Source organism: Phalaenopsis equestris, unplaced genomic scaffold (genome assembly GCF_001263595.1).
Source record: "Phalaenopsis equestris unplaced genomic scaffold, ASM126359v1 Scaffold001223, whole genome shotgun sequence".
NCBI classification, from domain to species: domain Eukaryota; kingdom Viridiplantae; phylum Streptophyta; class Magnoliopsida; order Asparagales; family Orchidaceae; genus Phalaenopsis; species Phalaenopsis equestris.
The window spans coordinates 162,927-187,891 of record NW_018165662.1 but is presented as its reverse complement, the minus strand read 5'-3'; the positions used below and the strand labels follow the sequence as shown (position 1 = coordinate 187,891).

General features: G+C 33.2%; 1 protein-coding gene across 3 annotated transcripts in view; it reads right to left on the bottom strand.

Moving 5' to 3' along the window:
* LOC110033564 (protein STRUBBELIG-RECEPTOR FAMILY 7) overlaps window positions 1-24,965 on the bottom strand; it is a 50,812-nt gene that overhangs the window by 15,270 nt on the left and 10,577 nt on the right. For all 3 annotated transcript variants that reach the window (XM_020737587.1, XM_020737589.1, XM_020737590.1), the window contains exon 12: window positions 3,157-3,428. In XM_020737587.1, coding sequence (XP_020593246.1) covers window positions 3,157-3,428 — 272 coding nt within the window. The remainder of the gene's footprint in view (window positions 1-3,156; window positions 3,429-24,965) is intronic.

Sequence of the window (24,965 nt, the reverse complement as noted above, 5' to 3'; positions counted from 1 at the left end):
GTTATCATTTCTCCCACTATCCGTTTTAAGCTCAAAGTGATAAATTTTACAATCTAAATCGTATATCTATTGCTAACATCTTAAATATTCAACCCTAAATGACTAGTCTTAATCAAGAGATCTCTCTTATTATCGGGAGGGATAATTAACATAAGAGTATGGGCCTATGGGAAACCTCAAACCTCATATATTAAAAGTCTTCGCAAAATGAGGGTGAAATCTAAGGGTAGTGTACGATTTAATATATTTTTAAAATATTTAGTCCTACAATAGTCATGGAGATAGAAATAACACATATCAAAAAGAGCGCCAAATTATAGGTTCGGCTTACAATAATTGCTTCGGAAGATAGGAGACATACATGATCTCAAATACAAAGATATACAACATATAATTACATGTAGGAATTAATTGAAAGGAAGCCATAGAAGAAAGAATGTGGTTTGGAAATCAAACATTGCATCCTAGGTAACTCCAGAGGATATCTTGAATGCAAAAACAAATGAAAAGAGCGTTGGGGTTGGATTGGATCATAAAACTTTTCAAAAGAAAATTAATAAAGCATAAAGCAAGCTAAATTCAACAAAAATTAAACTAACGCTAACAGATAGAGGAAGTAAAATAAAAAATACATGAGATTTATGTTATTTGGACAACTAGACTACTTCTGAACCTAATCACCTCCTTACATAGAATTCTATTCGCCCAAAACACTACAATTACAAGCTACTGGACAATTATTGCACTTCCTCTTACTTAGCGGAAGAATAGTGGAAAAGGGTACCTCCTCCAGACTTTAGCAAACTTAGCATAAAAAGAAAAGGCCTAATCAAATTCGTCTTGCACAACTTCTGTTTAGTGAAAATTATGGAAACTTTAAGTTTCTTTCAATCTCACAAAAAAATAATAAATAAATAAATATTTTAACAAAGTAAACTTTGTTTAAGTTTATCCCATTATTTTAAGGTATGCAATTGTAGGATATAAATACAGATATATTGAGGTAAAAGGGAAATTAAGGGAACACAATTTAGATGTTCATATAAGAAAAAAATGTAAAAGAACAACACCAAAATATAGTCATTATAATACCAAAATACGGTTCAATAAGTCCCGTTAAACCTTCGCAGTAGTCCATTAAATTCCTAATGATGGTCAGTTAACTCTAAAAGTGATCTACTTAAATATTAGCTGCGATATGTAAGGGCCAAATATGAATTTTAATAAATTTTCAGAATGTTACTTAATTCAAGAAAAGCATAGTACATGGTAATTAATAAAATATATGACTTTCATAATGAATAAATTTTTAATAAATCTTGATGATGATTTACATTTTAATGCTTGAGCAACCATAAAAACAATTAATGTCATGCACATATTAAAAAAAGAAAAAATAACCTAGTTTCACAATTTGCATTGTCAATCAGGAAGGACGGAAATCAGGCAGCTACATTAAGAATTCTCTATAATTAGAAGCTTCCTTATTTAAATTATTTTCAATTTCTTTATTCTGATTTGTTTCCTGTTAGCTGAATATTTAGTTTAGATTAGGAATATGCTGCATTATTAAATTACCTAAAATAGATTATACATAATATTTTATACCTAAAATAGATTGTAAGATTATTATTTAATGAAATGAAAGCAAAGGGAAAAGACATCGATCATATTCAGAATTCAGCCTATTCACGCAAAACTTTGACAAGAAATATGTTTGACTAAAATTTTGCTAGATAAAATAATGAAATGAATCACCTTTTTACATTGCTTGTACTATGTGTAAATGATTGTGCATTTGTCTCTAATTTTTTGGATGACATAGCAAAATTTTTAAAATTTTACTAGGCATTACCTCAGGTGAAATCATTATAACTCATAAACTTGTAATTTTATTTTTAACACAGGTTTGCAGTCAGCAAAAAGAAAAATTGTTAACTACATGAGCTCACACCATTGATGAGTTCAATTCTAATATTGCAAATACACATTAGAAAAAGTCTAATAATTTATTTTAGCTTAAAACATCTGTATACTATTTAAGCATCTATTAATTTGAAGAAAGATAATCATCAAATTGACGTGTGAATATGAAGTAACATGTAGAATTACGTTATTTTATTTTGTTTTCATATATACAAGATTATGCTTGTGTTTTAAAACCAACCAAGCTTAAGCATTAAAATCTAAATTAGTCCTAATAATTGTAAAAGTATTTACCATTTTTGAGATAGTTATATATATATATATATATATATATACAACTCTATACCATGTTAGTTATCTTATACTATATTTATCTCAAATTATATATCATTTTAAATTTCTTAAAATTTATTAAAAGTCATATTTAGCCTTTACAAATCATTGCTAAAGTTGGCAAGTCCCTGAAAGGTTAAATGATAGCAAATTTCGTTGAAGTGACTAAGAGCATGGGTTTCAAGCTAGCAAGTCATTAGGGCAACGGTTTTGATATTGATTGTATTCATGTAAGACAACTAACGGTTTTGTATTTCAAATTCAACCAAGAATAAGAAGCAAGATAAAAATACAACAAAAAAATCATAATTTAATGAGTTGGTATAATTTTAGAAAAAGATTTTTGCTTTCAATTAAGTAAAAAATCCAAGCTTTATTCACAAGATAATTAACAGTCCCCAAAAATTTAAATTCCATGTGAAAAACAAAGATTAACATAAAACTTTGGAAATTATCAAATTCACACCTCCAAAGGAAAATCAAACATATGTATTGACAACATTTCAATCACCATAAGGCACAAACCAAACCTTATGTTGGTACGAAAAAATTCCCCCAAAATTTATCCACACCAAGAATATAAATCTAGCAAGCACATGCCACAATAAAATCTATTTATTGTTAGTTGTTTAATTTCAACTGAATTTATTTTTCTCAATGCATAATGTTTTATTGATTTGTTTGAAAGAAAATTTTATAACCCAATTTAAACCCTGCTTCATAGTGCTAAAGATGCATAAATGAACATTCTCACTTTTGAACTAGCATCTTAAAGCAAAGGCTTGTTAGAGATGCTGTAGCAACTAGAAAATGAAAATAAATGTTTTCTCATTTCAAAGCTAGCAGAAGACAGCACTCTAAAGAAAAATACAACCACAAAAAAATGGGCTTACTCACTCTAATGCCCTTGCTATTCCAAGTGCAATCTTCACACGAGTGTTCCAACTTAATGGATTGCTATCCTCATCAACGAGATGTAGGAGATCTTGCAGGGAGCCATTCTTATGGAACTCATACACCAGCAAGTGCTGTCCATGCTCAGAGCAATAGCCAACTAGCTCAGAAATGTTTGGATGAGAAAGCCGAGATATGCTCGAAACTAATTCAATGAAGCCCTCATATGACTGACGGGACAAAGATGAGGTATTTATTTTCTTTAATGCAAAAACCTGTTGAGAAAGATAAAGATGAAAATATAAGCATTCTTCTAAAACCATTTCACTCTCTTATCTTTGCTTTAGGTAAAAAAAATAATAATAAAATTGAATCCCAAGAGAAACTGTAATGGGTGTCGTCATAGTGAAAATCTTAAGGTCTATGTGAGAGAAAAATGGGTAGCATTCGGTAGTATTATAATAGACCTTGCCTACAAGTGAAGGAGCGCAGAATTTAATGATTATACAACCTTTCAAAATAGGCATACTGATTTTGACAATATCTTTAATTTTATTAGTAGGCTTGAGTGTCATGTCCAATGCAGGAAGAGGGAGGAAAAACTAGTCAATTTTCCAGCCGTAGGTATTACTGCTGAGGCAAAAGTTTGTCATTATTATTTATGCGAAGTTGATGCCAAGTAGAAATATTAGTGAGGTTATTAAGGGCAGACAATTTTGAATTATGTATTCAGAATGGTATCTGTAGTAAAAGTAAAATCACATAAAAATTCTATCCTAAACATGTAGAAAGGTAGCACTACTATAGATTTTGGGCACCCCCCACTCATTTATAAACTTTGTGCTCATGCTGAGTTTTAGGAGACATATCAGAAAAGCAGTTGTTTCATAATTCAACATTGACTAGAAATAAAATTTTAACATATGGGTCTAGATCTTTTGAGCCTAGAGAGAGTTGTGTCCAACCTAGTACCCCACTATGTTTTAGAGAGGAGCCCCTAGAACCATAGTTAAGCAAGTTCATGAAATGACAGCAGGTTCCTAGCTTCAAAAGACCACAGATGAAGGATTAAGATGATGAGAGCAGATGGTGCAAAAGTTTGATTATTACATGACACAACATTAGCAGTATTCATGTAAAGCTTATTTCAACTCAACCATGGCACATATACTTTAGAACTGTCAGTTGAATTACCCTAATCATGTATTCTTTCCTACAGCACATCAATTCCAACCTTACGTCGGACCCTACCACACCGCAGTAGAAGAGAAAGGGGAACAAGACAGACCATGAGAATAAGAAGAACAAAGCATGGAAAGTTTTTATCTCGTCTTGTTTTGTTAATTTTGTTTTATTATTTTGTTATTTTTTTCATAAAATCTTTAAAATTCTGAATTGGAGAGAATTGAGTAGCAATTTTTGTTGTTTTTTATTCTTTTAAAATTTATGTTTTGTTTGTAGCATCATAGTGCCAGCTCACTAGCAAGCAACGCCGTAGTGAACATATTTTTTCACGTCATTTGTTGTGTGTTCAAGCGCTTAGGCACTCAATTTTGTATCATCATGGGGCCATTACTGAATATTTCCTATTTAAATATATCTTGTATCTTTTGTAATTTTGTGTAATTATTGTGACTTCATATAATATTTGGTTAGCAATATCTTAAACTTAAATGAAATTAAATAATAATTTAGAAATTAGACTTGCATGAAGTCAATAATTATAGAATAAGACATTAACATGATAATAACTAAACTTCTTATAAATACTAATAATTTCTATTAAAATATTCTTCTAAACACACATATATAAATGATTAACTTGAATTGAATTTAGTTACTTTAATAGATCATAAAATTAAACCATTTTCATTTTAGGTAATATAATCAAGATAAGTACAATTGAAGCAAAATACATAAAGTAAGAATTTAAAATAATAATTTGATGAATTTAAATACATAGAAGAATTAAATGGAATTATAAATCATTTAAACGATACTTAGCAATAAAATGCTTTTCTACAATAGAAATAAAAAAATCTTTAAAAGGTGAAGAAGAAGAAACCTTGAGGTTTATGCATTAAATAAAAAATTAGCACCACCTATTCTTTTAATTTTTTAATCAAAATTTTATCAAATTTAGCTAAATGTATTATGTTAAAAAAAATTGTGGTTATTTAAATGCCAAATGATTAAATTTTATAAACTTTGACTACTCAAAATTCATGGAGAGTCAATTAAACCACTAAAAAACATTAAAGAAACTATAGGTCATAGAAATATTAATTAAAATAAGAATTTAGCTACTAATTGTATAATTAATTATTATTCATGATTAATAACTATGTATGCAAAAATAATTTTCATCTAATTTATTCTTTAATGAAGTTTAAATTTCAAGATAATTGCTATCAAATAAATCAAAAATACAATAATAAATGTAATTACTTGAGAATAAGTAATAAATTGAGTTTGAAGGTATTTGTTCAGTGAATTGAGTAGAAAGTATAATATTAAATTTCAAATAATTATCAATAATTATGTAATCTTTGGAAGGAGCTTTCACAGAACAATATATGAAATGAAGATCTAAGGAAATGTAAGACAGCGCTTGGGCGTGTTGCATTTACAGCGCTGCGACACCATATTGAGTGTAAAATAATCAAGAAAATAGAGATCATGGTGCCGGAGCGCTGAAAAAATAGTGTTGCAATGCTGTGCGTATGATTACTTAGCTCTACTATACGACGACATGGCACTTCACAGGCACAAAAAATATTCACAAATCTGACAGCTTAGTGCCTTGACATTGGATTTTAGTGTTGCATCTCTAGTTACCAGAAGAAAATAATTTAAAGGCAGAGAGTATGAAATTTCAATGTAATATATTGAAGCTCCTCACAACCAAAATGAGCCCAAATCAAGCCTGTAGTCGAAGAGTTTAGCTCCTTGATGTTGACTTATGGGCCCGTAGTACTACAGGCAATGCCTCAACACTACAATCTGCAGTGATGATGGCGATAGGCCCAACCAATCAATTTTGAAACAATTTTAGAAATGGATTGGGGAGTTTTTTGAGAAGTTATGGGAGTTATCAGATGAGGAATCACTTGTTAAAAGTTGGAGAGTAGAAGAGAGTGTTAGAGTGCTAGAGTATAACTTAGTCACTTGAATAGTGTTATGAGTAACAAGTGAAGATAAAAAACAATTGAAGGAAGAAGAGCAAAGGCTCAAAGTTCTATATTGCAAATTCAATAAGATCATATCTTCAAATTCCATTTTCTTCTTTCTTTATTTGAGATTGAATGAACATTTGCCTTAATGTGTACGATAAATTTTATGGATAAGTAAGTTATTTTCTGGATTTATAGTGTAATAATCTTATATCACTTTAATGAAAAAGTTCTCATTTGTTTATTATCTTCTTAGAATTGTTTGATACATCGTCTTTCATTTAGATCATGTGGCCAATGTTCAATTTAGTATAGCTAATGTTGAATGATATCGAAATAATAATTTGATGCTCGAGTAAAATATACCAACAAGAAAGAATCGAGATAGAACTATACTCAATTAATGCTGGCAATCTCTTAAAAGTAAAAAATTAATGGAATCTTCTGGCCTTAATACACATAAGAATATAATGAATTAATTAATAAAGTTCGAACTTTTATGTTATCGAAAGAGATTATAAGATATAAAAACTCTTAATTAACAAATGCTTTTTATTAAACACAAAATTTGGATTTAAGTATAGTATGTTTGTGAATTATAAATTCAAAATTATCAATCACTCATTTTTAAAGTCAGAACCTCTCTTAAAAAATTTCGTTTAAAAAAAATTAAAGAATTAAAAACAAAAACTTTGAACAGTGGCTGAATAAGAGTTAAGAGATTACCAATTAACTTATTAAAATCATAATTGTGATTCTCGTGAGAATGATACTCTACTTAGATTATAATATTTGTGCAGCACATGCACTTGCATACACCATAAAAAAGCCATGGACAAATTTACCAAGTCAGCATATTGTTTGCCAATAAGGTAATTGAATTTGTTGACAAATTAGCACAAACACATGTAAGTAATATTATGAGATTGCATAGCATTTCAGAACTGAGTTTTATATAGAGATGATATATTTAAAATGATGATAGTGGATATATGGGTAACATATAATATTTCAGGATATAAGATGTGTGAAAGGGTTAAATGATCGTCGCTTGGAAGGCTGATGATTGAGGTGACTAGCATGTAAACGAGTCCTCTTGGTTCATCCTAGCTTGTAATCAAGTACACTGTAGGAGTTTTGTTGAACGAGAAGTGGCATGCCATTCTACACTAGAGCACATTCCTGTCATGTGCATATAACAAACACGTCTGTTGACCCTTAAAATAAAATAAAAAACGAGAGGAATAACTGATAAAATTAAAACCTGGAACTACTCCCACCTAAACATCATGTTATCTGTTGCTGCTTTATTCTCCGTTTCCTCTCTCACCTCTCTCACGGGTAGTTAATAGAGTGTGGGCGTGCGAAAAGGAGACAGCAATAAAAACCTCCAACTCCTGTTTGCAAGAGATTGTAGTCCAACGCATGTCTTCCACCTTTATTTCCTATACCATACGCACAGCTTCCGTACCACATATAACTGCAATTGGAACTAGCGGGACTGGCAACGAAGGAAATGCAGCATATAAAGACCTTCAAAACTCATGTTCATCTCTCCTGGCCATTCACTCTTCACGCACGAAGAAAATTTTGGAACCTGCCGCTCACCTCTCTCCCAGTATTCACTCAATCAAAGTTCAAACTGGGGCCAGTCATTTCAAAACATGTTTTACTCTCTGCCTCACACACAATCCCAAGCCGAGAACCTCTCTGCTCAAGGTAGTCGCCAAAAGAGTCTTGCCTTCTCTCTCTCTCTCTGTGTATATATAATATATATATATATATATATATATATATAGAGAGAGAGAGAGAGAGAGAGAGAGAATTGTGTGATAATTCATAGGCTTATCGATCTCATTCCACCAACGTTGTCAATGCCTCCGAAATAAAAGTATAAAGGAAAGGAACTTGCGCTCACATTATTTTCATGCAGGTTAAGCGAAGACCCAAATGTGTCGTATAGACCGATAGACTTTATTAGAGATGAAACCGACAAGCATCTTTGTGCCTCAGGAGAACAACTCCAACATTGGGAGAGTAGGTTTGCGAAACTTCAAGCTATTCTCTCAATTAAACAAATCACCCAATTGTCGATGCAAGCGGCCAAGGGGATTATTATTGAAGCAGATAATGCCAACATCATTAATTATATTCAGCATTCGATGGACCAGAAGGCGTGGAGAGATGATTCAGAAGAATGTCATATTATTGCTTTTCTTACTTCTTTTAGTAAGTTGTTTTTCATTTTGTTCCTCGAGAGCTTAATCGAGCAACCCACTTTTGTGCCCAAAGGGCTCTTTTACTTGGTTTTTACTTTTGCTAAGTTTTGGATGTCAATCAGGAAGCACGGAAATCAAACAGCTAAATTAGGAGTTTTCTATAATTAGGAGCTTCCTTCCAATTTCTTTATTTTGATATATTTCCATTTTAGCTGAATATTTAGATTAAAAATATGCATTATTAAGTTACCTAAGATTTTATGAACTTTATTTTGTACCTAAAATAGATTGTAAGATTGTTATTTAATGGAATAAAAGCAAAGGGAAAAGGCAATTGAGTCTATTCAGATTTCAACCTATTTTTTCTCAAAACTTTTGACATGGTATCAGAGCCAAAAATTTTGGCCTAACCCCCGGTAATCGTTGAAGGACCGTCAAAACTTCCTTCCCGCCGGCCTTCTTACAGAAAGAGAGGAACTATTTCTTCTCCTTCAATTCGCCTTCTATCGCGGGAAGGGAGGAACTATTCCTCCGCCTTCGATTCGACTTTTATCGGTTCGTCTCGGGCTTCGGTTACAGGTGTTTGTGTTCCTCTGTATGGGCAGCAATAACACAACGTGGATGAACACGGCGGTTCTGGTGACGTGCATACGCAATTTTCATCGTAATCGTGGTCCGGTCTCAGAGATACTCAAGGGCTACGTGGGACTCAACACCGTCATCTTCACCGATCTCTGCTCTGCCCTTTTTTACCGATGACCGACCTTTTTCATCCTCATGCTAGCCGTCGTACCTGTTGTTATCAGCACCATCGCTATTATCTTCCTCTGCGAGACATCGTCTGGAACTCCGGTGTGAAATCATCTCCATAGTGGATTTCAATCCCGCTATCGCAGCTCTCCATTGCCTTCTTCCTCTGATTCGACGAGTTCCAAACGAAGCCGACCATCGCTGCGGATGGTGCGCATAATCTCTTGGATCTTCTCCGATGGTCTCATCGTTCTTCTCGCCACTCCGGCTATCGTGCAGGTGTTCCTCTGGTTCAAGACTGATCACCCTCACTGCGAGCGACTAATTCAGATCTGAAGGTCGCTGAGAGTCAGATTCAAGCGCCGCTCCTCACCGGCAGCAGCACGAAAAAAAAAATTACAGACGGAACCAGCAGTGAGCTGCGATAAGGAAAAGCAGATTCAGAAGAGACCAGAGATCAGAGAGGATCATACTATTTGGGAAACTATGAGAAAATTGAAGTTTTGAGCATTGTTCGTCTCGTTTCTCTGTCGTGTGGGAACGGGGATGGCTGTAATGAACAATATGGGGCAGATGGGTCTTCCATGGGCTACTCCGACGTCTCCATATTCGTCTCTCTCATTAGAATCTAAGACTTCTTCGACACTCTTGAGCTCTCTCGGGCTTCAAAATTCTCAGGATTCGCTTCGACCCTCGGAGGCTTCGGCCTCTCGGGCTTCGACAATCTTGGGCTTCGGCCTTTCGGGCCTCGGTGAAGTTTTGAGCATTGTTCGTCTCGTTTCTCTGTCGCGTGGGAACGGGGATGGCCGTAATGAACAATATGGGGCAGATGGGTCTTCCATGGGCTACTCCGACGTCTCCATATTCGTCTCTCTCATTAGAATCTAAGACTTCTTCGACACTCTTGAGCTCTCTCGGGCTTCAAAATTCTCAGGATTCGACCTCTCGAGCTTCGACACTCTGAGGCTTCGGCCTCTCGGGCTTCGACAATCTTGGGCTTCGGCCTCTCGAACTTCGGCCTTTCGGGCCTCGGCACTCCCGGGCTTCGCACTCTCGAGCTTCGACCCTCTCAGGCTTTGACCTTTCGGGCTTCGATACTCTTAGGCTTTGGCCTTCTCAGGCTTTGACCTTTCGGGCTTCGACATTTTCAGGTTTCGACACTTTTGGGCTTTGACGCTTTCAGGCTTCGGACTTCGACACTTTTGAGCTTCTGCACTTTTGGGCTTCGGCATTTTTAGGTTTCGACACTTTTAGGCTTTGGCACTTTCAGAGTTCGGCACTCTCAGACTTCGACAAAACTTTAGCTTTGATACTCTTGGGCTTCGGTATCTTCAGGCTTCGACACTCACGGTTTGAGGATTTTTTTATCCTGACAATGTTATCAGTTTCTTGTTGGCAAATTGATGCTTCATGATCAATTACCATCAATTTGACGGGGATGTCAATCAAGAAGGAAATCAGACAGCTAAATTAGGAGTTTTTTATAATTAGGAGCTTTCTTATTTTCAATCTCTTTAGTCTGATATATTTCCCTTTTAGCTGAATATTTAGATTAGGAATACGTATTATTTAGTTATCTAAAATAAATTATGTGCACTTTATTTTGAACCTAAAATAGATTGTAAGATTGTTATTTAATGAATGAAAGCAAAGGGAAAAAGGCAATTGAGCCTATTCAAATTTCAGCCTATTTTTTCTCAAAACTTTGACACTAGATTCCTTGAAACTTTATGCAATTCTCCGGGATGATGGGATCAATTTTGCTCTTGCTTGATAGTAAATTTTTTTGTACATTTTATAAACTTTTTTGATTTTTAATGCAAACATGCACACCTTCATGAATTAGAAAACCACACTACGACTGTAATGTCTCACGACACCAACCAACACGTCTTATAAACAGTTTGACAGGCAAAGCACTCTCGATGCAGTCCTTTAAGTGTGGACGATGTCGAGAGACTTTTAAAATTGTTGGTGATCTTGGACTTGCAAATAATTTAAAATTTGGATTACTATATATAGCAAATGACTTACAAATTTGAACTCTATGAACTTGCAAAAAAATTTAAAATGTGAAATTTTGAACCAGAAAAATGATTTAAACTCTGGACCATTTGAAATTATTAAAATAATTCAAAATATTAACATATTGAACTTAAAAATAAACTTAAAATTAGACTTTTGAAATTGCAAAATCAATTTAAAATTTGAAATGTGAAAACTTTCAAAATGACCTAAACTTGGACAAAAAATGACATAAAAATAAAAGAAAATGTATGTTAAAAAATACAAAAATATCATAAGTTAACACATTTTAAAATAACAGTCAAATGCACCTGGTGTTTAAGAATAATTGAATAATTCGCTAATTAATGTAATTGAACTTTTCTTCGACTTCAAATTTAACCATATTTGAAATGGTCCAAATAAAAATTTATCTTAATGCAAATGAATCTTTATGTGATCTATTCAAATAAATAAATTTGAGCTAAATTCAAGCATATAAGTGTCATTTTTAAATACTCAAGAACTTCATATGTCATTTCACCACTGAATCTGTAATATATCTGCTAGCGAAAAGAAGACGACTCATTTAATGCTCAAAATAGAACATTGCACGCATTCCAAAGTTTTAATGTTCACTTAAACATTAAAATATGTAATTCATAAGCTTTAAGATAATGTCCAACCTAGTGGGATTTGTGCAAGTGCACTACAATCTTTTCAAGTGTCTATGCGAGTGCTTTCAAGTTAAATACATTAATAAGACATACACACGATCAATAAAATTCAATGATATCAAGATTTACATTTACTTTTCAAAATATTTTCCAGCTCCAATGCATGTCTTAAAGCATGTGCAAGTATTTTTAAATCTATAATTAGATATTGCTAATGCATAATATGCATTTTAAATGAATCTAGACACATATGATCATAATATTTTATGCCCTGTAAAATATCACATGATGCTTGATGAATTTGCAAGATCTAATTATATATTTAAAAAATACTAGCACATGTTTTAAGACAAATGCATTGGAGCTCAATGATATCAAGATTTATATTTATATTTCAAAACCATAGCCCTGCATGTGCTCCGACTAAAGTGCTAAAAATTTTAATAAATAATTTGAGAATATTGCACGGGCTAGCTCAAAACTAAGAAAAACACCTATATGTGCTTCATCAATTTAATCAAGTGTTTAACGTTAAATGGTCTGCGAATGCTGTGTATGTCAAAGTTAAGCTTGCATTCAAATAATTCTTACTCTGATAAACGTGCAAAATTCTTTCAAGGTAATTTAATATTATTTTAAATTAACACCCTTGATGTTTTAAAAATCAAATTCAAGACAAACAAATCAAGCATAATTTCAATCAATTCATTTTATCTTTAAGGCAAAGTTGTAAATCCTACTCAACTTGTTCGATCATCCTCCTCTTAAGGACATGAGTTGAAAAGTTTAGTAATTTTCAATAATTGTCTAAGGGCCCGTTTGTTTCCGCTTATTTCCTCAAGCGGCGTTTTCAAAAAGCCTCCCCTCCATTTGTTTGTCGCGTGTTGGGTGCGATTTGAAAACATCGTTCTTATTTTTTACGTTACCGTCGCCCACGGGATGAACCCAACGGGCAGCGTTTCTTGTTTCCGGATTACTTCTCTGCCCTTCCGCATTTCTGCTCTAAGCTACTTCGACCTTCTTCAATGATCTCCCAAAGCTAATGCATCTTTCGTTTTTTATTTCAATTCTTCTCCATTTTCTGGCCGCGCTCAAAGCTCCTTCGGCTTACGGTAGCTCCTTCGGCTTCTTCGGTGATCTCCCAGAGGTAACGCTTCTTCCCTTTTTTTTTCCGTTTCTTCTCCATTTTTTTTTGTTTCTTCTTCGGCGATCTCCTTCGGCTTCTCCGGCTCCTTCGGCATCTTCTCTGTTTTTTTTCATAACCCTAAGCTGCTTCCTTCCACTCCTATTTTCTACAGTTGATTTGCTCTTTATATTATCTGATGCCATCCAGTTTGAAAAAAAAAACGAGTTTTTCCCTCACTATTGGAGCTCATGTGGCTGGATGGAACATCAAATTCTCAACGCCTTACAAGTTATCTTCTCTGTGTGTATATAAATTTGAATTCACCAAATACAGTTGGAAATAATTGCATTGTAAACATCAAATTATCTGTGTTTGATTGAAATATGTCTCGGTGAAATGGTTTTCTTGTGCACTTTTTGCTTCATTTTCTACATTTTTTTTAAATATTACTAATTTTAATTTGTACCAGCTCTTGATATAGAATTGTTTGGGTGTTTTGTATAAATTTGACCTATAGATGTATAAGGGTTTAGTTTTATGAATACACAAGATTAGGTGTCACATAAAACCTGAATTCTTGAAGTTTTATTTTTAGCATGTTTTGATGAAGAAAAGGGGGTCTCTAGCATAACTAATAATTTATGTTGTGTATTTGTGAATTGACTTGAATTTGGTAAAGTTTGAGTGCAGAAGTGGAAATGAATGCAATTTTATGGGAAGGATCTTTGCAGGAAAAAAACAAATGCCATTTTTGGTTATACGTTATTTTAAGAATTATTTGAGAAGAAGAATTATTTAATATCAAAAACAAACAGAGCATTATTGTGGCATTCAAGAAGAATTATTGTGGAAGAAGGATTCATAAAGCTCACACAGATTAGTTGAGAAATGAGTAAATTTTACTTCAATGAATTCGTGAATCTTTAGTTTTATCTCCCCTATATGATTGCATTAAGAAGGTTGGTAAATAACAATTGTTGGGTGGTCTGTATGTGTTGAAGGTGTTTGAAGGAGTTTAATTGGTTCTAAAATATCTAAGAGGTAAAGATTGCAGTTTTTTGGTGGTCTGTATGTGTTGAAGGAGTTTGAAGAAGTTTAATTGGTTCTAAAATATCTAAGAGGTAAAAATTGCAGTTTTTCTAAAAACATTACAACTTATGTGTGCCAGATTGTTCATTTACCTAAAAAAATTTACAAATCAACTGTTTACAAAACGCACAAACCAAACAGCTAAATAACTTATCCAAAACAGGGGCAGAATGGTCATTTATCCAGAATCAGTTGTCTTCCAAATGCACAAACCAAACAGACAGACAACTTATCAGGATCTGCTGCTTATCAACAACATATCAGGATAAACAGCTTATCTGGATAAGCTGAATAAGCTGGATAAGTTGCAGCTGCCCCAAACAGACCCTAAATCACAAATATAATAATTTAGAAGTCCAAATTGCCTATTTTGATCCTCTTTATACAAACTAAAGTTAACAAAATTAACATTTTATAGATATTCAAGTATCAAATTTCAAATAATTACAAACATAAGAATTTCAAATATCCAAATCTCCCATGATGGTCGAGTTGATAGAAGATTTCAACCAGAGGAGTCAATTTTTAAAGTTAAGTTTCAACAAATATCTAAATAAATCCAACTTATAATTTTTGAACCTGATTCTTTGTAAGCAGAACAAAGTTGGTAAGGTTTATATACAAATATATATTCATATTCATCCCGATCATTTACAAGTAAGATGTAAGATCGACAAGGTTCAAATAAAGCAATCAAATTTTTTATAATGATCAAGTTGATTGATGTGTGAAAAGATTTCATAATTTTTTTTATATTTTGCATCTTTTTGGATTAAATTACACTTTAAAGAAAGATATTTTTATATTTTACTTGCAGATATAAAATATATTAGAAGTGGAACGAAGTGAAAGAAAAATGGAGTAAAAAATAGAAGATTTGGACCAATAGGCATTTGTGAAGGCTTTGGCCATTACACCAAATACTGGGCGCCTAGGCGCCAGCCAAGCTATGGCAACCTGAGAGGTTGGCGCACACTAGGCGCCAAGGCTCCAGCCCTGAAGGCCAAGGCCATGGTGCCAGACTAGTGTGGCGCCTAGGCACCAGACAAGCAAAGCCAACCCGAGAAGTTGGTGCTTAGGCGCCAACCACTAGCGACAAGGCCCCAGCCCTGAAGGCAAGGTCATGGTGCTAGTACCGAATTCTGCACGGTTTTGGGCAGTTTGAGCCACCTGTTAGTGACACCTCTTAGGCGAACCGAGACAATTTTCAGGAAGTTATTAAAAGGACTTGTAGAAGAAGGGAGGCTGAAGAAAATATTTTGGAGTATCATTAGGGTTAGAGAGAGAGAGTCTTGGGAAAGATTTTCCTCCATTATTGTGATAGTTCATAGGCTTATTCTAAGAAGTCTAATGGAGTGAATTGTTGTGTTTATGAGTCCTTGGGTGAAGAGTTTGCAAGAAAAAAGTAAGAACAATGATGGAGTATTCTCAAGGGAAATTGAGGAGAGAGAAGTATATTTTTCTTTTGGGTTTGTAAATTTTTGAAACACTTTTGTTTGTTGAATGTCTTTTTATCAATGCATTCTTGTTGTGTTTTATCCATATTTTCTGTTTAAACTTTCTTGCTTTTCCTTGGGTGATGTTGTAAATGTGTAGGAATGTGTGTTTGAATGCTGAAATTGCTTTTAATCCAAATTGTGATAATTTTCCTTCTGCATTTAGTTTACTTTTCAATCTGGTCAATAAATATGTTAAAATGTATTGTGAATCCATAAGGACTCGGAAGGGCGCAATGACAAGAACGACTAGAAAATCACGTTGAACTATAGAGTATGAAGTAAAAGTACACTATAGGGAGATACAAAATAATAGGGAAATAAACTTCATTGGATTTAAAGTGGGACTTAAAGAATTAATTTCGCTTTAACCAAGTTTTTTTATACGCTCGGAAGAGGGTAAAGAAGATTTATGTTCTATTTGTAACTAATTTTATCTTATTTCACATTTCTTCCACATCTATACTCCACTATTATCACTGTAAGGAAAAATAACTTAAACACTTGGTACAACCAATTCACATAGCATAATTAGAATTAATGTAGGAGTAATTTTAGATTATTGCAATATGATTGATAACGTAACTCAAGTATTTGAAAATTCTAAACTAAGAACGAATTTAATAGACTAGAACATTGTCTCGTTTTGGATTCTCAATGTTCCTTGTGGGATCGACAACTCGGATTCGAAAGAATCTGTTACTAATACGATATGTATGCTTGCGTAAACAGTTAAATTTGTGGCACATTCACACCCCCCATCAAAGCATTTCTGGCGTCTTTGCTGGGGACACAATTGTGAATAATTTAGAAGAATTTTTAGTTGAACTATTAGGACTTAGATTTGGAAAATTTTAATATTATCTTTGTTTTTCTTTGTTTTTGTTTGTGGAAAAACTTATTAGTCAACCTTTAGAAGTGAATCCATAGGGCAAGTTGAACAGAACTTGAACCTTTCAATTCAAAACTAGAGAAACTATTAGAAAAATTAGAAAACAGAAAAAAAATTAACAAATTTGAAGAGGGAATGACGAGTAATCAGCACATTAACTTGGACACTCAAGAAGCAGTTAATAAACATCATAACTTACAATGACCTTTAAGAGATTAAACAAATCCTACAGCAGATGAAATACATTTAAGTATTCAAACTCCTACTGTAGAAGTCAACACTTTTGAAATTAAGTTGGTTACATCCAAATGGTGCAGAACAACTAATTTGGGAGAAACTCATCTGAAGATCCAAATCTACATTTAGCAAGTTTTTTAGAACATTGTGCCACATTTTGTGGCATTGCTAGTAACGTTGTTAGGCTTAGATTTTTTCCATTTTCCTTAAGAGAGAAAGCTAAAATATGGTGGAACTTATTAACACCAAGATCAATTAAAACGTGGAATGAACTAGCCCAAAAGATGAGGAATGACATTAAATCATTTTGTTAGTATGAAGATGAATCGATATATGATCCCAATGAGCGATTTAAAAGACTTCTACAAAAGTGTCCACATCACGCTCTACTTGATTGATTGATTGTCCAGACTTTCTATAACGGGTTGATAGGATCCCTTAGATCAATTATCAATGGTATTGCGAGTAGCTCGTTCATGTTAAAGCCGTTTGATGAAGCCTATTCTCTGATAGAGGAGATGACTATTTATAACTTTCAATGACCTACTGAGAGAGTAAACCCAAAGACAGTAACTAGTATACATGAAAAATGTGCTTGCAATTCTAACTTCACAGGTTGCAACTATATCTAGGTAGTTGGATCAATACGGATGAGTCAACCTCAATTAGAGCTAATTGAGGAAAATTTGTTCGGACTTTCAAATGCCTGTTGAGAGAGTAAACCCAAAGAAAATAACTAGTATACATGACACAAATGTGCTCACAATTCTAACTTCACAGGTTGCAGTTATATCTAGGAAGTTGGATCAATTCGTGATGGTTAACCTCAATTACCTCGCAGTTATATCTAGGAAGTTGGATCAATTCGTGATGAGTTAACCTCAATTACCTCCAGTAATTGAGGAAAATACATTCGGACAATTGATTGAAACCAACACTTCATCATATGAGACTCTAAACGCAATAAACAATCAACTCAACAATCCTTATTTAAATTTTTACAACCAATGTTGGAAGAATCACCCAAAATTTAATTGAAACAATAATTCTAGTGGTGGAAACTAACAAATGGGGTAATAATCAAGCAAATCCTATAAGGAATTGGAACAATCAAGAAAATCCTAATTTTACACCTAATTTTCCCCTTGGATTTAACTAGAATCCCCAATTTAAGGAGAAGATGTCGTAAATTAGGAATCAGTTGCAGAGTCAAAGTACTGATATAAAAATATTGAGAATAAGTTGGGACAAATTAGTAACTCAATTAGCAATCGACCTTAACGGACTCTTCCTAGTAATACCGAGATTAACCCTAAGGAGAAGAGTAGTGAGCATGTCAAAGTTGTGAAGTTAAGGAATGGAAGAGATTTGAATAATGTTGATCGAAAAGATGTTGAAGTTGAAAAAGAGACTCTGGAAACTAAAAAACCTTTGGAAAATATTTTCAAACACTTAGAGCAATCAGTCTCTCCAACTAAGATTAACCTAGATCAATAAATTTTGAGATTTTTAGAAGCTTTTAAGAAGCAAATGATCAATATACCCTTTGCTGAGGCTTTGGAGTAAATGCCCAGTTACAAAAAGTTCATGAAAGACATCCTCAACAAAAACAAAAAGTTTGAAGAATACAAGACTGTTGTACTTAGTAAAGAGTGCAGCGCCATCCTTCAAAAGAAGCTTCCTCAAAAATAGAAGGATCCTGGGAGTTTTACGATCCCTTGTGCGATAGGAGAAAGGTTTTATGTCAAAACTTTATGTGATCTCAGAACAAGTATAAATCATGTGGCATTATCTATTTTCAGAAGCTAGGTCTAGAAGAAGTGTCTCCTCCTGCTGTAACTCTCGAATTGGTTGATAGATCGGTCACATATCCGAAGGGGGTTATAATAGATGTTCTTGTTAAAGGTAACAAATTTATCTTTCCAGTAGATTTCATTGTATTAGACATGGAGGAAGATAAAAAAATTTCCATCATATTAAGTAATTTTTAGCCACTAGAAAAACAATGATAGATTTACAGAAAGGTGAATTAACAATGAGAGTTAACGATCAGGAAGTTACGTTCAATGTATTAAAATCTATGAAATACCCATCTAAAGAAAACGATGATGAGTGTTATCAGATGTATTTAAATGATTATTTGTGCACTAGTCATTTCCGAGAAAATTATGAAAGTAAAATTGAAGAGCAACAATTGTGTGAGAAAAAGATTTATGAATATCAAGATGAATCTGCTCTTCTAGTTATTGATAATATAAAATTTGTACAAGAGATGTTCGAGATTTGTATACAATAAAAAATGCAAAACCTCTTGTTTCTGCAATTAAGAAACCCCCAGATCTCGAAATGAACTTCCAAAGTACCTAAAATATGATTACTTGGGAAATCAACCACTTCGCCTATAATCATATCCTCAGAGTTGACTTATTTACATAAGAAGTTAATGGAAACACCGAGGAATTATAAGAAAACTTTCGGATGGACCCTAGATGATATTAATGAGATTAGTCAATCTATATGTATTCATAGGATCCTGATGAAAGATAACCATAAACCCATGACAGATCCTCAAATGAGATTAAACCCGATAATCAAAGATGTTAAATGTAGGCATTATCTATCATATTTTAGATAGTGCATTGGTAAGCCCTATCAATGTCCCTAAGAAGGGAGTAACAGTGTCTGTTAATAAGCAAAATGAATTAATCTCTGCCAGACATGTTACTGAGTGACACATGTATTGATTATCAAAAATTAAATTTAGCCACCCATAAATACCACTTTTCTCTACCTTTTCTGGATCAGTTGTTGGATAGGTTAGTTGGTTCCATATTTTTGCTTCTTAGATGGTTATTCGGGGTATCATCAAATGTCAATAGCCCCACAATATCAAGAGAAAACAATGTTCACAGATTCTTACGGGACTTTTACTTTTCAAAGAAGTCCATTAGGTTATGTAACACATCGACAACATTTCAATGTTGTATAATATTAATTTTCAGCGATCTGATTGAAAAAGGAATATAAGTTTTCATGGATGATTTCTCAATGTTTGGTTCATCATTTGACTTATATCTGAATCATCTTTCAAAGGTGCTTAAACATTGTGAAGAGACTAATTTTATTCTCAATTAGGAGAAATGCCAATTTATGGTATCTGAAAGAATTGTTTTAGGGCATAAAATATCTAAGAAAAGATGAAAGCAAACTCAGCTAAAGTGCAAGTAATTGAAAAACTGTCACCACTCACTAATGTGAAGGGAGTTCGAAGTTTTCTTAAACATATTGGATTTTACAGACAATATATAAAAGATTTCTCAAAAAATCCTAAACCTCTATACCATCTCCTGGAAAAAGATGTCATTTAATTTAGACCAAAAATGTTTCAAAGCCTTCAACACTCTGAAAGAGAAACTAGTCACTGCCCATATTATTGTTTCACCTGATTGAGGGAAATTATTTGAATTAATATGTGACGCAAGTGACTATGCTGTCGGAACAGTTTTAGAACAGAGATATGACAGTCTTTAAGGCTATATACTACATTAATGAAACTCAAATTAATTATACTACTACTGAAAATGAGCTTTTGGCATAATATATGTTTTTGATAAATTTAAATTTTATCTGATTAGAATTAAATGCACAGTTCATACTGATCACTCTGTTATTAGATATCTGATGACGAAAAAGAATATCAAGCCCAAATTAATCAGATAAGTCCTTTTAATGCAAAAATCCAATATTGAAGTAGTAGATCGGAAGGGATCTAAAAAATCAAATTGCAAATCATTTATCACGATTTACTCATGAAAATTCTTGTGCTTATGAAGATATTAATGAGAATTTTCCTAATGAGCAGTTATTAGCTATTGATGAATGACATATTCCGTAGTATGCTGATATAGTTAACTATTTAGTTAGCAATATTATACCCTATGATCTGTCATACCATCAAAGAAAGTAAATTTTCCACGAAGTTAGATATTACTTTTGGGATGAACTATATTTGTACAGTAAATGCAAGGATCAAGTGATAAGATGTATTAACCATAGAAGAAACCTACGAAATTATTCGAAAGTGTCACGATTCCAAATGTGAAGAGCATTTTGGAGTTTATAGAACTGCTTTTAAGATTTTACAATATGCATTTTACTGACCTACTCCATTTAAGAATGTTAATATATATATATATATATCAAATCTTGTGATTGATGTCAAAGAGTTGATAATATTTCGAAGCGTGATGAAATGCTCTTTGTACCTTCGTTTAATAATTTCTACATTCTATTAGTTGTGGATTATGTCTCAAAAATGGATTGAGCAGTGGTTCTATCAAATCGTGATGCTTAAAGTGTAGCTACATTTTTAAAGAAAAATATCTTTAACAGATTTGGGATGCCTAGAATGATCATTAGTGATAGAGGTAGTCACTTTATAAACAGAAAAGTTTGAGGCATTAATTTCTAAATGTGGAATTAAACATCGATTCGCCACACCATATCATCCCCAGACTAGTGGTTTACCAAAAGTGTCCAATCGAGAGATTAAAAGATTCATAGAAAAAACTGTCAAATCTAGTAGGAAAGATTGGTGTCTGAAGCTAGATAATGCATTATGGGCCTATGGAACCACATATAAGATCAATAGGTATGTCACCATATAGGCTTATATTTGAAAAATTTTATCCATTACCAGGAAATAAGCACATAAAGCTAATTAAACTAAAAAAAAATTTAATTATAATATAAAAGAAGCTGGTGAGAAGAGACTACTAAAGTTAAATGAACTTGAGGAAATTAGGTAAGAATCTTATGAAAATATCAATATCTATAAAGAGAACATAAAAGTAGCATGATCAGAAGATTCTTAGGAAGGATTTTAGCCTGGACAAAAGGTTTTGCTGTTTAATTATCGATTAAAATTATTTTCAAAAAAACTTAAGTTCATGTGATCAGGATCATTTACTGTAGTAAGTAAAAGTTTATCCTTTTGGATCCTTTTGGAGCCATCGATATAAAAGAATCTAAAAGCGGGAGAGAATTTAAAGTAAATGGACGAAGACTTAAACCTTACTTAGGAAGGGAAAGACCACTTTTGAATGAGATTTTGATGCTGGATTCTCTCAAGTAATATCTGGAATCAATAGACTGAGAAAATTAAACTAAGCGCTTATTGGGCGACAACCCATACTGTGTGGTGTAATTGTGTTTTGTGTTATTTTATGGTTTGCTATGATTTGAATGTTGTGTTTATGTTTGTGTTTGTGTTTGCGTGTATGATGTGCGATAGTGAATCCCTAGTCTTCTTGTTACTGTTGAAGGTAGTAGGATCAATGTTATCCTCTATACCTTAGTTCTTAATTCAGCATAGGTCTATCCGAAGTCATGCTGAATTTAGTCTTAGGACGGGTCCATCTCAATTTCTGGGCCTGGAACGTTCTTCTCGACCTTCTTCGCAACCCTCTACTTCTCATTTTGCACCTCGGCCCTCAACTAGCATGGCGTCTATGTCAGCCAAGATGAATGTTATACAAGATGATATCTCTGCCATCCAAACTAGAGTTTATGATTTGGCTGATCACATGACGCATATTGATTGGTTGAACAAATGCAAATATGATTTTGATTTCAGTGTCTATGCTGCTCAGTTGGAGATGCATCTAAAGAATCAGTGGATTGGTGGGGATAGCTCGGTGGAATTCCCAGCCTATCCTCCGTACCAACTGTATGAGCAGAGCCGACCGATGGAGGAGGATGCAGAAGAAGGGGAAGATGAGGAGGAATAAGAGAAAAAAGAAAATGATGATGAAGAGAATGGGGAGTGATTTTATTTATTTGTTGTATTGTGGATGTATTGGACTTATTTGTGGTTATTTGCTACTTTTTTAGGAACTCTTTATTCAGTTAACATTCTGTTGTTTTGAGCTTAATTTTCGTTTACCTGCTTGGCTATTTTGACTTTCTTTGTTGTAGTTTTTATCCACCCCCATTATTTTTTCATACTTGTTAATATATACATGTATATTATTCTTAAACTATTACTTTTGCGATACACACATGCTGTAGGTAGTATGATTGTGGATTTTTCCCTACTTATATTCATGATTCATGTGTTGAGGTATGCTAGAGATTAAGATTGGGGGAGGAGAATATCACTTTCAAAAAAACTCGAAGTTAATAGTCCTCAAGAACACATTTGAATGGTTATATTTTTAAATTTGTGGAAAGTAGAGTTAATTTGAAATAAGTACAATTTTTTTAAATATTATTTCTTTATTTTAAATTCTATGTAAATAAAACTAAACTAGAGTTAAAATACCTTGTAATTCAATACGTAGAAAATGTTAAATAGTTTCTTTATTTTTAAAGAGAGTTGAATTTGTGAAATGAGGTATTCTTAGATATATACTTATTAAGAATTAAACTCTAAATTTTATTTTAAACTAATGATTATTAATTTTTCACAAGCTTAAAAAGTAAAAAGGTGTGATAGGTTATATTTCAAGGAGGTAATAGTGAAATTCAAAATTATTAAAAAGGTATCTAGATATAGTAATCCTCAAAAAATTATAAAAACAAACATCCTTAAGAAAAAGAAAAAAAAGAAAGAAAAAGAAAGAAGAAGGATGAAAAATATTAAAGGGGGATAAGAAAAAGAAAAAAAAGAAAGAAAAAGAAAGAAGGATGAAAAATATTAAAGGGGGTGAAGCTTGAGGAAATATCTTATCAAAATTTGGTTTCACTAAACTTTTTTTTGGAAATAACACTTTATTGCATTCTTAAACTCGCTTGATTTTTGATGCACTAGTAATTCTGTTCAAGTAGAGATTCTTAATTCTATTTTTCTATCATCTAAGATGACTTGACCAACAAGTTTCAGTAGCTTTTTAAAAGTAAATGAGCATTCATATTTTCTTTGTTAAATGAAAGGTTTTTTAAACCCTCGGATTATGCTTGTTTGTTAGAATTAATCTAAAAAAATGTTATGAATTTCCTACAGCAAAAATGTAAATTTTAATGAAAAACTCATTTCCTCAAATTATTATTTTCATATTAATATTTCAGTGTTACTTGAGGACAACTAACATTTAAGTTTGAGAGATTTTGATGTGTGAAAAAATTGCATAAATTTGTCTACGTTTTACACATTTTTGAATAAAATCGCACTTTAAAGAAAAATATTTTTATGTTTTTCATGCAGGTATAACAGGTATTAGAAGTGGAACGAAGTGGAAGAAGCATGGGGTGAAAAGAAGAAAATTTGGAGACATTTGTGAAGGCTGAGGCCATGTCGCCAAATATTGGGCGCCTAGGCGCCAGCCAAGCTATGACCACCAGTGAGGTTGGCGCTTAGGCACAAACCACTAGGCGCCAAGACCCTAGCCCTGAAGGCCAAGGCCATGGCGCCACACAAACAAAGGTAACCCAAGAGGTTGGCACTTAGCTGCCAACCACTAGCGCCAAGGCCCCAACGCTTAAGGCCAAGGTCATGGCGCGAAGGCGCCAGTACCGAATTCTACACCATTTTGGGATGTTCGAGCTACCAGTTCGTGGCATCTCTTGGGCGAACCAAGGCAGTTTTCAGGGAGTTATTAAGAGGACTTAGAGAAGAATGGGGGTTGAAGAAAATATTCAAGAGTATCATTAGGGGTTAGAGAGGGAGTCTTGCGAGAGATTTTCCTCTATTATTGTGAGAGTTCATAGGCTTGTTCTAGGCTTGTGAAAGCAAGTCTAAGGGGAGTGAATTGCTTTGTTTGTGAGTGCTTGACTAAAGAGTTTGCAAGAGAAAAGTAAAAACTTTGGTGGAGCATTCTTAAAAGAAATTTAGGAAGAGAGAAGTATATTTATTTTTTGGGTTTGTAATTTTCTGAAACACTTTTGCATGTTGAATCTCTTTGTATCAATGCATTCTTGTTGTGTTTTATCCAGGTTATCTGAGTAAACTTTCTTGATTTTCCTTGTGGTGATGTATTAGATGTGTAAGAATGTGAGTTTGAATGTTGAAATTCCCCTTAATCCAAATTGTGATGATTTTCCTTTTGCGCTTAGTTTAATTTTTTCTATCTAGCCAATTGATTTGTTAAAATGCATTGTGAACTCATAAGGACTCAGAAGAGCTATGGCATGGACGACTAGGAAATCATGT